The sequence below is a fragment of the Lissotriton helveticus genome, chromosome 12, assembly GCF_964261635.1.
Source record: "Lissotriton helveticus chromosome 12, aLisHel1.1, whole genome shotgun sequence".
Lineage (NCBI taxonomy): Eukaryota > Metazoa > Chordata > Amphibia > Caudata > Salamandridae > Lissotriton > Lissotriton helveticus.
This window is the reverse complement of record NC_136073.1, coordinates 269349794-269364606: the sequence shown is the minus strand read 5'-3', so window position 1 is coordinate 269364606 and position 14813 is coordinate 269349794. Positions and strand designations below refer to the sequence as shown.

General features: G+C 44.9%; 1 protein-coding gene across 1 annotated transcript in view; it reads left to right on the top strand.

The window, feature by feature from the left end:
• Positions 1–14813, top strand: part of DHX38 (DEAH-box helicase 38) — a 1077951-nt gene that overhangs the window by 856879 nt on the left and 206259 nt on the right. Inside the window, exons 20-22 of the mRNA XM_078670369.1 lie at positions 7822–8030; positions 8556–8710; positions 9307–9462. Coding sequence (XP_078526495.1) covers positions 7822–8030; positions 8556–8710; positions 9307–9462 — 520 coding nt within the window. The remainder of the gene's footprint in view (positions 1–7821; positions 8031–8555; positions 8711–9306; positions 9463–14813) is intronic.

Here is a 14813-nt window from a genome sequence, read left to right as displayed (position 1 = left end):
GGATTTCCTTCACCTCTCAGTATGTCCAGACAAGAAGCTGCTGCACAGGCTGCATCTTCTTCAGCAGTTTGGAGACCAGACTCAACATCCCAACCTTCTCTCTGAACTTGGCTGCATGGCTTCTGAACTCATACAATGTGGCTATTTAAAATCCTCCAGAATGCATGGATGTGCTAAGAGAAGCCAAGAGACCTTCAATATTCAGAGATCTGTATCTGGTGTTTTCAGAACAAAGTCTGTCCTCTTTCTTGTCAGGAAGAAGCTATGCATCTGTGTCTTTTCCATCTCCCTAAAGCGAAATTGAACTTCTCCTCGATTAACTACATCTCACAGCAATTCCAGCTTACCGAAAATATTTTAACAAATGTCCTTTTTCAGAATGCCTGTCGTCAAAGATTTTATGAAAGGGTTTAAGACTATCTAGCCTCTCCTTAGTAGACCTTCTCCTCCATGGGAGTTAAACATTGTCCTCTCTCTCGCCTTATAAGGCCTTCCTTCGACCCTATTCATAAGGCTGCTCGTCAACACTCCTTGGAAGGCCTCCTTCTTGGTAGCCTTTACTTCAGCTCACAGTTAGCGAGTTACAGGTTTTTTGTTCACATGAACCTTACACTGTATTCCATAGTAACAGGGTAGTGATGAGGACCCATCCTAAATTCCTCCCTAATGTAGTTTCAGATTGCCATGTCAATCAGACTATTACTTCATCTACATTCTCTCAACAACCCTCTTGTCCTGTAGAGAGATCTCTCCACACTCTGTCAGAAGGGTTTGAATTTCTATCTAGAAAGGACAAAATCAAAACAACTCTAGTCAACTATGATCCTCTATGGACAGGATATGCCACCTCCTAACAGTCCTTATCTAAATGGATTGCAAAATCCTTTATCAAAACGCAAACAAAACCCTATCCGGTAAACCTGGGGCCCACTCCACCGGGGTTAAATGAGTTACTGCTGATTTGCTTAGGAAAATCCCTATTGCTGAGATTTGCAAGTCTGCACCTTGGAGATCAGTTCACACCTTTATAACACACTATTGTCTTGATTCGGACTCTAAGGCTGATGCCCAAGTAGGGCAAGCATTTCTAAAGAATTGGTTTGCCTCGTTTTACTTTTATCTTTAGTATCTTTCTTTACAGAATCTTTGTAGGATAAGCTTATGAGTGGATATCCCCTGAGAGAGAAGTAATGGGTTCTTACACGTAATCCTTGTTTTCAATCAGGGGAATGTCCATTGAGAATATAAGTGTCTGATTGCAGTCCTAGACCTCCTTGCGCATTATCAGAACTCCTGCCTGAAGATGAACTCACAATGCAGTGTCGTACACCTCAGCATGGAAGCAATTTGGAGATAGCGGTCACAGCTGTGACCTCTACCTTGCTCCATGCTACCCCTTGCACTTACATTGCGACCCCTGGCCTCAGAGAGGGCAAACTTTTTGCCTCCTCTGATGCCAAGGGTCACAAAGGAAGTGCCAGGAGTAGCAGGGAGCAAGCTAGAGGTCATATCTGTGACCCCTGACTACCTCCAAATGACATCCATGCACCATACATACAGCTTTTCCTGTTCCAAATCCATCTTATGAGAAACAGTATTTGAAATGGGGCTGGGCACATAATGGTAGAACCATGCACACTCAATAGACTGTTACTGCTAAATAAATAAAAAACAAGCCTTGCACATATGACCGCCATTGTTGGGGCTCCGAAACTGCTAGTATATGCCAGTGTGTTTGCTTTTGAGTTGCTTTTCCTCCCTCTGACGTGTCAGAAGGCGTTAAACCATGCACCCTTTGCCTCTCCCTCTGCTTTCAACATAATAAGAGGCTGTGGAGGAGTTATGAGTGGGACAAGGAGGTGTTGTTGCTGTAACTGACCCACACTTAGCCCCTTAATAACTGTGTATTTGGCGATGAGAGGCTAGTAGTGCAACAACAGTTTGAAACTATTAGGTAAGCAAAGCTCTTTTCGTCCCGTTTACATTCTGAGCATGGCGATTCTTTTTTGCTTCTACTTGGGTCACAAGGAAACATCCAGGTCGCAAGAGAAATGCCAGGAGTAACAGTTGCTACCCCGGAACAACGCACATATGTGGCAGCCACACCGGTATGTTCTTTGCCGTAGTGTACAGCAGGAAGACTCCCAAGATCCATTTACATAAACCCCCAACCCCCCCAACTACCCACACCCCACTCTATCATGCGGTAGTCTTGTCGTCGTCCCCCCCTCCCCCCCAATTCAGAACATGTCTGTCACCTCACATCATAAACAAATGTCACCTCCTATGCACCGTTTCAGCAGGGCCTTGATTGTGTGGTCATGTGGGTTTCCATATGCACCACTTCAACAGGTCCTTCGTTGTGTGGTTGTGTGACCTTCGATTTACACAGCTTCAGCAAGTCCTTGATTGTGTGGTTGCTTGGGCTATGATTTACACAGCTTCAGCAGAGCCTTGGTTGTGTGATCATGGGGTTCTATCTATCCCCAGCCATTGTTCTCAACTAGATGGGATGGGAGCAGTTCCAGGGCCCCTGGGCTATCACAACTTAGAAGAAAGGTGACTAACCCGAAGGTTTTAGGACATTTAGTATCCATTTCTTCACAAAGAGAGCCATATTGGGCCCTCGAGATGATCTGGGTCCAAATCCATTCTAATATTATTCCCCCTAGTGTGATCTTCATGTTCTGTGTGGAAGAAAAAAATCACAGTTCACCTCTGTACATTTTAGGAGGCTGCTGGTATCAGTATGAACAATGTAATAAAGCATATAGGATCACTGGGAGCGCTCAATTTAAAGTTCCAAAAGGCTTCCCGATTACAAAATGGATTCTATTCTTATACACTTTCATCGGAATACATTCCAATCAGCAGCAATCGAGTGGCTAATATCTTGCAAAGTAAGTATTACTGCAACATATGCAAATCATCCACCAATCATACATAAAGTATCCTTAAAGTAATTGATGCATCAGTAATAAAGCAATCTCCATATCTGTATACCAACAAAACACACATTTGTCCATTGATGGAGGTATTACATTGTATATAGCAGATATGTTCAAGTACGGCCTAGGTGATCCCTTGTTCTATGTCACCGGCCTGGTTAACCGACAAGAGCTGTGCTGTTAAACGGCAACCCCACTTGATTTCCCATTTTTAACAGGACTATTGTCCCATCTCTAAACTTTTCTCTGCCCGTCCTTGCAGAATCAAACTTCACAACTGAGCAAAGCAACACGATCTAACTGCCCTTTCTGACCACATACCCCATTCTCTGCATGTACCCCTGCCTTAGACCTTCAGCACAGCGTTGTAGTGCTCTGGCACTGTAAATTTCTTCTACGTTTCTCGATTTGATCCTTCAGAAAGGATCACTCACTCAGTAATCAGTAATTATCAATACATGAATGTCTTCCTGTTCTGTGTTGTTCTTCAATGTTGCCAACATCTACTATATGTTGCTTTCATTTCCAGTCCCTCAAATTCTATTTTTTTTTTTTTTTTTTTAAACCTTTATTGAAAGACACGTAGAAGTACAAGCGCAGGCCTACAACCACAGGGGCCGGCCGCAAAAGCAGGAGAATCAAAAAAAGGACAACATCAATGCGTACAATAGAATGAATACAGGATGGACGTGAAATAAAGACGTTAAACAGTCAGCGCCAGGATAAGAAAGGTTACATTTTACATTTTATAGAGGAGGCAGAAACCATATCTACCGGGTGTCACGCAACATATACAGAAAAAGAGGGGGGGGCGGGAGGGAGACAGCCCCCCACGCAATCAATAACCCTAGTAGGGCAAAGCCCAAAGACATCCCACGCCCAGCAAAGGTTCTAAAATAAAGGACAAATGTCAGCAAACAAATAATGTGGACGCCACATGTACAGCCCTCCCGCCCCGGAAAAGGAGAAAGTGCGGACACATACGAAACAAAGGAGTGAAAACAAAGGGACATAGCCCACCCCCTGAAAAAAGCGAAAAGGGACCATAGAATAAAACAAACTAAAATAACAAACACCCCCCCCACCCTACATCACTGTAATGGCTACGGCCTACCCCACTAAACAGCGTGCCTGTCGCCCAGAGACACCCGAAATATAGAAGAAAGAGAAAGGGAATAATAACAAAGAAGAGAAAGGAAAAAGAAAGCGAAGAAGAGGAAAAAGAAGGACAGGAGAGGAGAGGAGCCAGCGATCGAAACATGGAATACTACCCCACCCGCAACAACGGATCACCAATCGAGGTCGAAAAGGACATTGAAAAAAGCCCACACAAAGATGAAAAACAAGAACTAACCAAAATAATGAGGCCTGGAGATGCCATTTAAAAGGGTCCCACAGGTACTCAGGCACAGTCACCCCTGTCCACTTTTATGAAGAGTCGAGCTTCCAGACCCCGCCACGGCCGAAAAGCAGAATGATACAGTGGGTCCATACCAGTCCAGGAAGGCCAGTGGGATCTCCGCAAAACACCGTCCCGGCCAACAAGAAGCAACCAGAAGCACTCGGCAGCAGCCAAAATGTAAAAGTACCTCAACGATCCACGTGGCCAAGCACAATATCTGGGCTGTCCAGCACGAAGCAGAGAGATCAGGATATAGGAAACACTGCAGCATCGACACCGGGTCCACATGATCCCATAGAATCAAACACCCAGCCGGAGATCCCAGCACAGCAGCCGGAGAAGTTTCAACCAGTACAATTCGGGAAGACGACACCGCGTCACAAAATGGCGGAGCAGCCATGGCGGAGATCCGCGACTCCAAGTCTCGGCATTTCAAGGACAGGTCGATCCCCAGAGCAGCCAGGGCAGACAAGACAGCACTCCGAGTAGGGGCCGCCCGAATCACACGAGGGCTGGAGAGAACAAATGCAGCAACTTCCCTGTCTCCAGGAGAAAGACTCTCCGAGGGGCCATCCGCCATCTTAAGCACAGCGCCCGCCGCCATCATCGTGGGCGCCTCCAAGTCCACCAGGAGCACCGGCGGCCCCAGGGCACACAACCGATCCGCGGCGGATGGCGCTCGGCGGAGAAAGGAGAGTCACCAGAAGAACGGGCGTGCTCCCCACAACACTCGGGGGGAGCCCAGCACCGGACCCCGGGCGGGTCAAGCAACAGGAGTGGGCTACCCACTTGAAGGGTGCCGGACAGCGCGGCTTCTCTTCTTCGGGCCGGCGGGCAATCGGACATACGGGGTGGCTCATCCGCGGGGGTGGGTCCGCTCCAGGGCCGCCGGCCCGCGGCTCTCAGGCTCCCAGCATCGGGTCTCTCCACCGGTAGTGAAGGCTCTTCCTTGGTGACCAAATTCAGAACACCCCGATCAGGATGAAATACAGGATAGGTGGCGGGGAGGAAGGGATCACGGAGCGAGGCGGTTATGCGACTGTTCCGATCGCCATCTTGGCTCCTCCCCCCAGTCAGTCCCTCAAATTCTTGATGATTTTGTTAAAGCAACGCTTTATAAGACACGTACCCAGCTGATCAATCACTGTACTAGCCATAATTCCTCTGGTCACTGGAAGAATTCCCTATAAATTTTAAGTTCCCCAGCTTCCTAACCAACCACCAACTTTTTTCCATAATCCTGATGTTGATATTTCATCCAGTTTTCCTTCTTCCTTCCTAATAAGGCTTACTATTTTATGGATATTTTCAGAATTATCAAAGTTGAAGGTACATTATTCTGAACTGATCAATCCACAGACACCCCCTTTGCGGGCTAAAATTAAATCAAATGACATTCTATTTTGTAGAACAGTTTCTTGAAGGGCATTCATTTATGCTTTCGTTTTGTCCAGGCCCCTACAGTAGAATTCGCTACATGCTACATAAAGGTAAACCATTTCCTTATTTCACATGTTTTCACACCTACCCTGAAAGGAGATATCAGAACTGTTAAAGAATCCTTTTCAGAACCAGTTTGGAGTTGTTTCCAGGAAGTTTATTAGTTCTTTATGGCCCGTTATCTTCAGTGGACATATCAAAAGCCATCTCTCTTTTGACAATTTATTTGGATGCCTGCTGTCAGGACGGTGATCTCCAAATTCACCTTATTAATGCTCACTTCTAGCAGTATATCCACAGTTGTAGGCTCCAGAGGAACAAGTTGCACGAGGGCCCCTCAGTCATGAGTTTAGGGTCATTTTTAAGTCTAGTAATAAGAAAGCATATTTGTTCAGCTTGTTCTGTTGGGCCTGGATATCCCCTCCTCAATTGCCCAGTGGGGAATCCAGGCATGAAGAAATACTCTGCAGTGTTAGTCACCCCATATAGACTGACCCACTTTCTTCAGGAGCTCGCCAATGCCCACCAGCCCACTACAAAAACACTAAGGGTTGTTCCTTAAACATGTTGGGGCCGTGCTGTCACCTGCTCAATTGCGCAAAGGTGGTATATCCTGCTCAGTACTATCCATCCGTTTCTAACACACAGCCACCACCCATGGCAGTACTTTGCAGCCCTCCAGTTTGCCCCATCCACCATGGCCTCATTTACAGGACAGAACCCATTTCGGCCCACTCTTGGGGTAACGGCAATCACTTGCTGGCATCGGTGTGTCAGCCCTTAAGTGGCTAATGCAATGGCGCCCTACCACCCCATACATGCTTCGCTGCAGAATAATTTGGGGAAGAGGGTCAAAGGTCCACAGAGTGAGGCCACCCCTCTCTTTGGTCCCACACCACAGTACTACTCTGCCTTGATCTATCCTCTCTCTTCGGGTTCACATAGTTCCTGCACAAAGTTTTCACTGCTCTGCCGGGCAGACCTCTCTTACTCTGTGGCCATGTGTTGCTGGGCCCAGTCATCACAGTGGGTGGGGCATCAAGGTCTCCCTTGTAAGTAGCACTGGAACATGCACACAGCATGCTCCATCATCCCCGTTGTAAGGGTCATCACTCTCTTGGTGTCTGCGTACTTTCCCCACTTGCCCGGGGCCCAACGTCTACCTGACCAGCAGGGAGTGCATTGCTGGGGGGTGGGGGAGCAGGATAGGTCATAAGGAAAGACTTTGTACCATTGTCTTCAGATTCTGATATCTCTGTTGATGGGTAGGCCTCCACAAGAGTCAATATTTAGTCATCGGGGATGAGGATTGGGTCACTGATCCCAAAATATGTGCCTTCCGTTTGAACCAGGCCACGACATCTACGGAAGTGTGCCAAATGTAAGTATTTATGAATGTGGGAGAGGGCATTACCCCATGTATTTGCTCCTGTTAGTACTTTAATCTTTGGGCTTGCTTCCAGTGCCCATCATGAGCCTCTTGCCATACATGAATGGTGCAGTTGTACATTTATTTGTGTTATAATTGGAATTCGGAAGATGCTTGGCAGAGGATGTAGAACCTACTCAATGGAACTGGTCAGATTTCGTTGATTTATTTGCTTTGAAAATAAGCATTTGCCTGTCCTGCTACAGAGTAAACATATTTTGTTACACATGAATAATAGCAACGGTTCTTAAAAGTACTGACATTTCCACATAATTAATTTCTTCCCTCTGGTACAGTTGATCACTCTCGATCCATAACCAAAGCCCACCTGCTATCCCAGCCGTAGCTTTTATTGGCGAAGTGCTTACATTAAGCTACAAATCCACAGAACGTTTCTTCTTGTGAGAGATCACATAGAGAGTTATGCACATTCCGAAGCTTCTTGGTGCTCAGTATTTCAGTGAAAGAGAAAGATTTCTCCATTTGGAAGGTTTTATTGAAAACTGCTTCTTACATGTGATGTTGTGAGAAAAACTGAGATATGTTGCCATTTGCAGCATGATGGCACCTAAAACAAAAGTCTTCTCTTGCCTCCCGCACAGACTGTACACACAGAGTGCCTACAAGAATGAGCTGCTGACCACAACAGTTCCAGAAATCCAACGCACCAACCTAGCCAATGTAGTGCTGCTGCTAAAATCCTTAGGAGTCCAAGACTTATTGCAGTTCCATTTCATGGACCCACCGCCTGAGGACAACATGCTAAATTCCATGTATCAGTTGTGGATCCTGGGAGCAATGGACAATACAGGTAGAAATATCTTTGTGGTAAATGAGCATAGACTGGGTTGGCAAATGAGCGTCTTAAAGCTGTTTTTTACAGTAGATTTTTATGCACAGAGAGAGTTAACATGCGAGGGAAGATGAAACGTCTGTGGAATTCAATGGCAAAGATGCCTATATTTGTTTTTTATAAAATTGGAGTCTGCGTATTCAGCCATTTGCATCGGAACAACCTATTTTACTGGGACGCGTTAGTTGGGGCCTTGGGTAATATGAGGACAAAGTAAATAAAACAGACTGGAGAAGAGAAAGAATATGTTCTATAAAACCAACTTGGGTTGGAAGGTGTTGGAAGAGAGCATGAACTGATGGTTTGGGACAGAAGTACAAGGAAATGGATGCTGTTGAAAAAGCACTTTTCATTAAAAAAAAATGTTGGGTTTGCCACAGGTCTTTAGAGTCCACTTGGCTACTAAATTTTGTATGTTGTTCAGCATGGTAGTGTCCCTTGTATCCCCCTTAACTGTACATTGTTTGTGTGTTTTTTCACCAGGGAGCCTAACTGCAACTGGGCGGCTGATGGTGGAGTTCCCTTTGGATCCAGCCCTTTCCAAAATGCTGATTGTGTCCTGTGACATGGGCTGCAGCTCTGAGATTCTGATTATTGTTTCCATGCTTTCTGTGCCTGCTATCTTCTACAGACCTAAGGTAAAAGGTTACTCAAGTGTGAGCTCGGTGCAGATGGGGAAATGTTAGGTAGCCTTCTTGTAGACTTTTTGTGGTAAATGGCAACGGTGATGTTAGTGAGTATCAACACTAAGAGCCTGATTTAGATTTGGGCAGACAAGCTACTCCATCACAAAGGTGACGGATATCCTGTCCGCCAAAATGTAAATACCATAGGATGGTATGGGATTTATATTTCGGCGGACGGGATATCTGTCTCTGTTGAGACGGAGTAACCTGTCCGCTGAAATCTAAATCAGACCCTAGGACCGTACATGTACTGGATTAGAGATAAATATGGAGTCACTCCTTGGAGGAAGTAATTCATTTTTATACTTAATCAAACCTAGTATGGTATACTGTTCTGTATGTGACACTTCTCAGAATGTCTCCTATTCCTGTCTAGAGCAGTTTCTGCATTGTGGTCAGAGTGCATGTTTGACTGGGTAGTAAGTTCTGCTCAGGGTGGGTTCTCCTGCTAAGTAGTGCCCAGCTGATCCATATGTTCACATGGTTCCTGCTATCAATGTTCCTACAGCAGAATTAACTGGTTTGTTTTAATATATTCTTCTACGCAGGGCCGTGAGGAAGAAAGTGATCAGATCAGGGAGAAGTTTGCCATTCCTGAGAGTGACCACCTGACCTACCTGAATGTGTACCTACAGTGGAAGAACAACAACTACTCAACCATCTGGTGCAATGAGCATTTCATTCATGCGAAAGCCATGAGGAAGGTGAGAGATGTAGCGGTGGGACAGCTTTAAGGATAAAACCAAAGAAAAAGTATTAAAAAAAAGGACATCATTAGGAGTATCCTATTTTTATCAAATCTCATGCAGAAACCTGTTTGGGCAGTGTTCAGAATCATAGTTGTTTTTAAACTGATTTAATTGGTTTTGAAATCAGAATATAGCCTGTGGAGGCAAATGCACAAGTAACACAGACATAGGGAAATCCTTGCGCTTGTACCCCTGCCCTAACCCCATCACCCACAGATGATCTACACTCAAAGTTCAAAGTTTATTGATTATGATTTGGCTCTCATTGAGGGCCACATAAAATAACATACATATTATCATGATAAAATAAACAAAAAATTACATACAACTTCAAAAAACAATAAGCACTAGAATATAGACACATAATACAGTCATCAACCTCTCCCAAAATCACATTAATGTATGTCTAAAAATTCTTTAAAATAATTAAATAATCTGAAACAGAACATTTCGTTTGGGGGGCAATACAGAGCATTGAAAAACATATTTATATTCAAAATTCCCAACTGAAGACAAATTGGTTTTATCCATTTTTTACGCAATAAGCGTAATATCGGGCAAATAAACAATACATGGTTGAGGTCTTGAGCAGCATTATTACATAGGTTGCATAAGGGAGACACACCATACCATCTTGCGAGGAGTGTATTAAGTGGGAGCAAATTATGGCGTAAAAGGAACCATGTCCTCCGGACACCATGTGGAATATTCCACCTTAAGTATTGTTGTGCTTGTTTAGGTGTATAGGTTAGGACCAGGGCTTCCCTTTTTTTATACTTCTGTTGGGCAAGTATATCCATCTTATAACACAGTTCCCAGGACCTACTTTTTAGCTTTAGCTTTAACTCTGATGGAGAAAGAGAAAATAACGTACATTCATCGAGTTCCAAGAATAAAACAGCTTTTCTGAAGTTTTTTAACAGCTGCGAGAACTCATTAAAGTTACCTAAAAGCTCCTTTTTTAAGATTTCACGTAGGGTTCCTGGTTTACCTCTGGCTAAGCATGCTACCCACCTTACAAGAGCAGCCAGCCCTTGAGTCCAACAGCTTCGCAGGCCAAATTCCAGTCTGCAAGAGGATGTGGAGCAGGCTGAATTAAGAGAGGAAATTTTCCTTAATACCTTTCCCTCCGTTTTTTGCATAAAATCCCATTGAGTTAAGTCCACCAATTCTATTCCATAAAGGAGGGTGGCAGGAATCTTCGCTCGAAATACCTCCAAGCAAGAAGAGAGGTGCCTCTTCCCTGTTGCATTATATAAGGAACATAATCCCCTGCCATGGGCCATTGCTTTTCTAGAATTATTTTCAATGTGAGGCTTCTCACTAAGATTAGAAGATATTGTCTTGCCCAGAAATATATAGGAGTTAACTACCTCCAGTTTTTCTCCGCTTAATGACCAATTAAAGCTCCTAGATCTGCATTTCTTCTTACCGAAGATGCACATGATCTTACTTTTTGAGCTATTAATTTTCATATAGTGTTTATCCGCGAAATAATTCAATGTATGAAGACGATTAGCGAGACCTTTTGGGGTCAGATCTAAAACTAGTATATCATCAGCATACATTAGAATAGATATGGCAGTCCCTCCAATAACTGGGGCAAGACCCTCACTTTCTGCAACTATAGTTGGTAAATCGGCCATATACAGGGAAAACAGAGTGGGAGCCAATATACAACCCTGTTTCAAACCATTCCGGGAGGGGATTGCTTGAGTAAGTCCCCTTTCTCCGCCTTGTAACACTCTACACCAAGTATTACAATGTAGGGATTTAACTAAGTCCAGTAAGTATCGCGGCATACCCAATGACGTCAGTTTTCTCCACAGCGTCGGTCGGTCAACCCTATCGAACGCTGCGGAGAAGTCTATAAATGCTGCATATATACCCCCACCACGAACCCGCACATATTTGTCTACGATTACATGTAACATAGTTAGGTTATCTAGAGTTCCATGCTCTTTTCTAAAGCCTGTCTGTTCCCTGGGAATTATATTATTTAGGAGTGCCCAGTCTGTTATTAGAATTAATAAAAGTTTCGCAAAAATTTTTCCTATCGCATCTAGTAAGGCAATTAGGCGATAATTAGAGGGATTATCGCGGTCTCCTTTTTTAAAAATTGGAATCAAAATACTTCCCCGCCAGGAGTCAGGAACAGATCGATTTTGAAAACACGCCTGGAACACTGGAAGAAGAATCCTGCTCCAAGTAGTTACGTCTTGCTTAATTATAGACATGGGGACTTCGTCCGGTCCCATGGCCCCGGAAGAGCGCATGCTCTTAATAGCGGTAGCTATGGAAGACTCAGTGGGGAATTCCATTTGAGTATCAATATTGCAGTCTGGAATCCAAGCATCACCCCCTGCATCATTTGATGCATATAAGGTGAGCACGAATTGGGTCCAGACATCTTCAGAGATAACAGAAGGAGTGGATGTTTTTACAGCACCACATCCTTGTCTTATTATGGACCAAAAAGCTCTAGCGTTTTTACTCCTGGATGCTTCTCTTAGGCTGATCCAAACCATATCTTCTTTGTCTCTTTTTAGCTTGGCTCTCAATCGCACCCTCCTTCTCTTTAACAAAGCTAACTGTATCCCAATCTCTCCTGATCTATTGAGATATTGTATCCTAACCAATTTATTAATCTCTTTGTTTAACTTTAATAGAGGACTAGGAGAGAAATATTTCTTTTTAAACTTTCCTCTACTCCTATTTTTATCAAATCTCATGCAGAAACCTGTTTGGGCAGTGTTCAGAATCATAGTTGTTTTTAAACTGATTTAATTGGTTTTGAAATCAGAATATAGCCTGTGGAGGCAAATGCACAAGTAACACAGACATAGGGAAATCCTTGCGCTTGTACCCCTGCCCTAACCCCATCACCCACAGATGATCTATAAAAACAACATCTGAGAACAGCATTTTAGGAGGCCGGCTTAGTATATGGTGCACACTAATTTAAGTGAAGCACCTTGCACTAATCCAGACAACCCTAATGGTGTTTTTAGTAGTCTAAGACGGCCATAGAAAGTTCTTTAAGTGATAGCTGTGGAGAACAGCCTTCAGGCTTAGTCCAGAAGGAGTGTTAAGTCACTTTATTTCATCAGAATTAATCATATAGTGTAGGTTAAACAAACCCCACAGTATAGGTATAAAAATAGTTATATTTATTATACACGCTCACGAACACATTGGTATATCTCCTACCCGGTGATATCAACACAATATACATAATATTTCAACTGTAAACAGGTCAGTAAGCGAGAATACACAGTGGTCTCTGGGGGAGATCAATCCATATACTAAAGAAGTGGACGGCGAACTGCTACCAAAGTCGGGACTTGGACCAGAAGACTCAGAAGAGCTGGGGACCCAAGGTGCTACCCGAGGTAAGTTCCCAGGAACCCCACTGAGGCTGTGTGCAGAGTGGAAACACAGTGGCATACCCTATGCAAGACAATGGGAAAGTCGCAGTTTCAGTTTTCAAGAAAGACCCTTCCCAGTTGACCCTGAAGAAACCTTCTGGAAGATGTAAGGCTGGAGAGTTATATCACCTGTGGATACCCCAGGAACCAGAATACCTGCACAAGAGAAGCCGGGTACATAGTTGCAAAGTGATGTTGGAAATTGCAGTAGACCACAAAGGAGAACTTCAGAAAAGATGCCACTAGCGAAGGTGAAAGAGTCTGGTGGAATCCAAGACTGGCATCTTGAAGAGTAGTACCTGCAAGCAGAGGGGGCAGAGTCTAACTCTGAAGTGACCAGGAGACACAGAAGACCAATGACCGATGATGGAAGATACAGTAGTTATGATAGTGACCCTGTCGTTGCATCTGTGAGGACCAGGTGATGCTGTGTAAGACCAGGAGCCATTCACGAGCTGTCCTGCGGAAGAAGTCAAGAACCAGGGGGTCGGTGTCCGGCGGGAGCACTGACAAGCCTTGGCAACAGACTTGGTAAATGGAAAAAGGTGCAGTGTTGGGACCAGCAAGGTCCAAGGGACTCACCAAGTGCAGAAGAGACAGAGCAGGCCCGAGCAAGCAGGGGAGCCCACTGAAGCCAAAGAAGACCCTCAAGGGGACCCATAGGCCGAAGGCACAGGAGCCACAAGAGGACCTTGAGCAGCTCACCAAAGATGCAGGCCCACAGTGCAGAGGATGCTTTGAGGACCAAGATCTTGGAAGGAAGAGATACTGAAGGCAGGAGCTTCTATTAGCCTGAAGATCTCTGAAAGACCGAGTCAACAAGCCTTGGCAACGGCAAGTTGACGTGGTGCACATGGATCCTGTTCCAGCGGTTCTGACTAGAGCTACTTGCCTCAAACTTGCTATTGGGACAGGTCAGGCCTTGAGGGAGGTGCAGAACCTCCACCTCTGTTGCTGAGCCTGATGGAGTCCATGGGACGTCAGGAGCAGCAGACCGGTCAGCTTCGTTGGGGTGCCTGCTGATGCAGGGGAGTGACTACTTCACTCCAAGTAGGTTACTTCGGGTGTCCTTGATGCCCACAGGCCTGGAAAGGAACCTGGATGGAGTACAGGCACAAGCGATGCAGAAGACTGGCAGCATGACGAGACCAAGGTGCGCAGACGGTTGAAGTTGAAGTGCTTTTAGGTTTGATTCTTGTCCCACAGTGAATCTGAAGAGCCACCCACAGGTAAGCCCTTAAGTACCCCAGGGAAAGGATTGGGATAATTCAAGGGTCCCTCCCAGAGGAGGGGCTTGACAGAGGGGAGGATTCTCCAGTATTTGGGGTGTCTTTCATAGATTCACATGCCTGAATCATTCCCCGTCGTCGGAGTGGGAGTCCCACGGTATATAAAAAAGCAATAATATGCCTGTAATAACCAAAAACCTTGGTAATAACCAACCAGGAAGTAAAGTAGCCCTAGCTATAGGAGCAAAAGCTCCCACACTCATGGCTATCCTAGTCATTTTGTATAGACCAAACTGCAGCCAATCAGGCGACAGCACCCACCAGAATGTTCTCCCCAGAGGCTCAGGCTCTCAGATTTTCTACCGCACGTCGTGTGAAGGGAGTCTCCCTGAGCTCTGCTCAGTTTCTTCTTACTTTGGTTGGTTTTTTAACCTTCAAAGGATGTCTGCTTCTAAATCCCTCTTTAGGGCTTGTGATTCCTGTGGAAAGCTAAGGCTGTTCAAGGAGGATCCTCGTAAAAAATGCATATACTGTCTGTATCCGGATCATGAGGCGAAGGAATGTAAAATCTGCAGAACCTTCCCTCAAAAGACTCTCAGGGACAGAGAAGGTCGTCTCCTCCTGTGGCTTCAGAGGATAAAGGACAAGG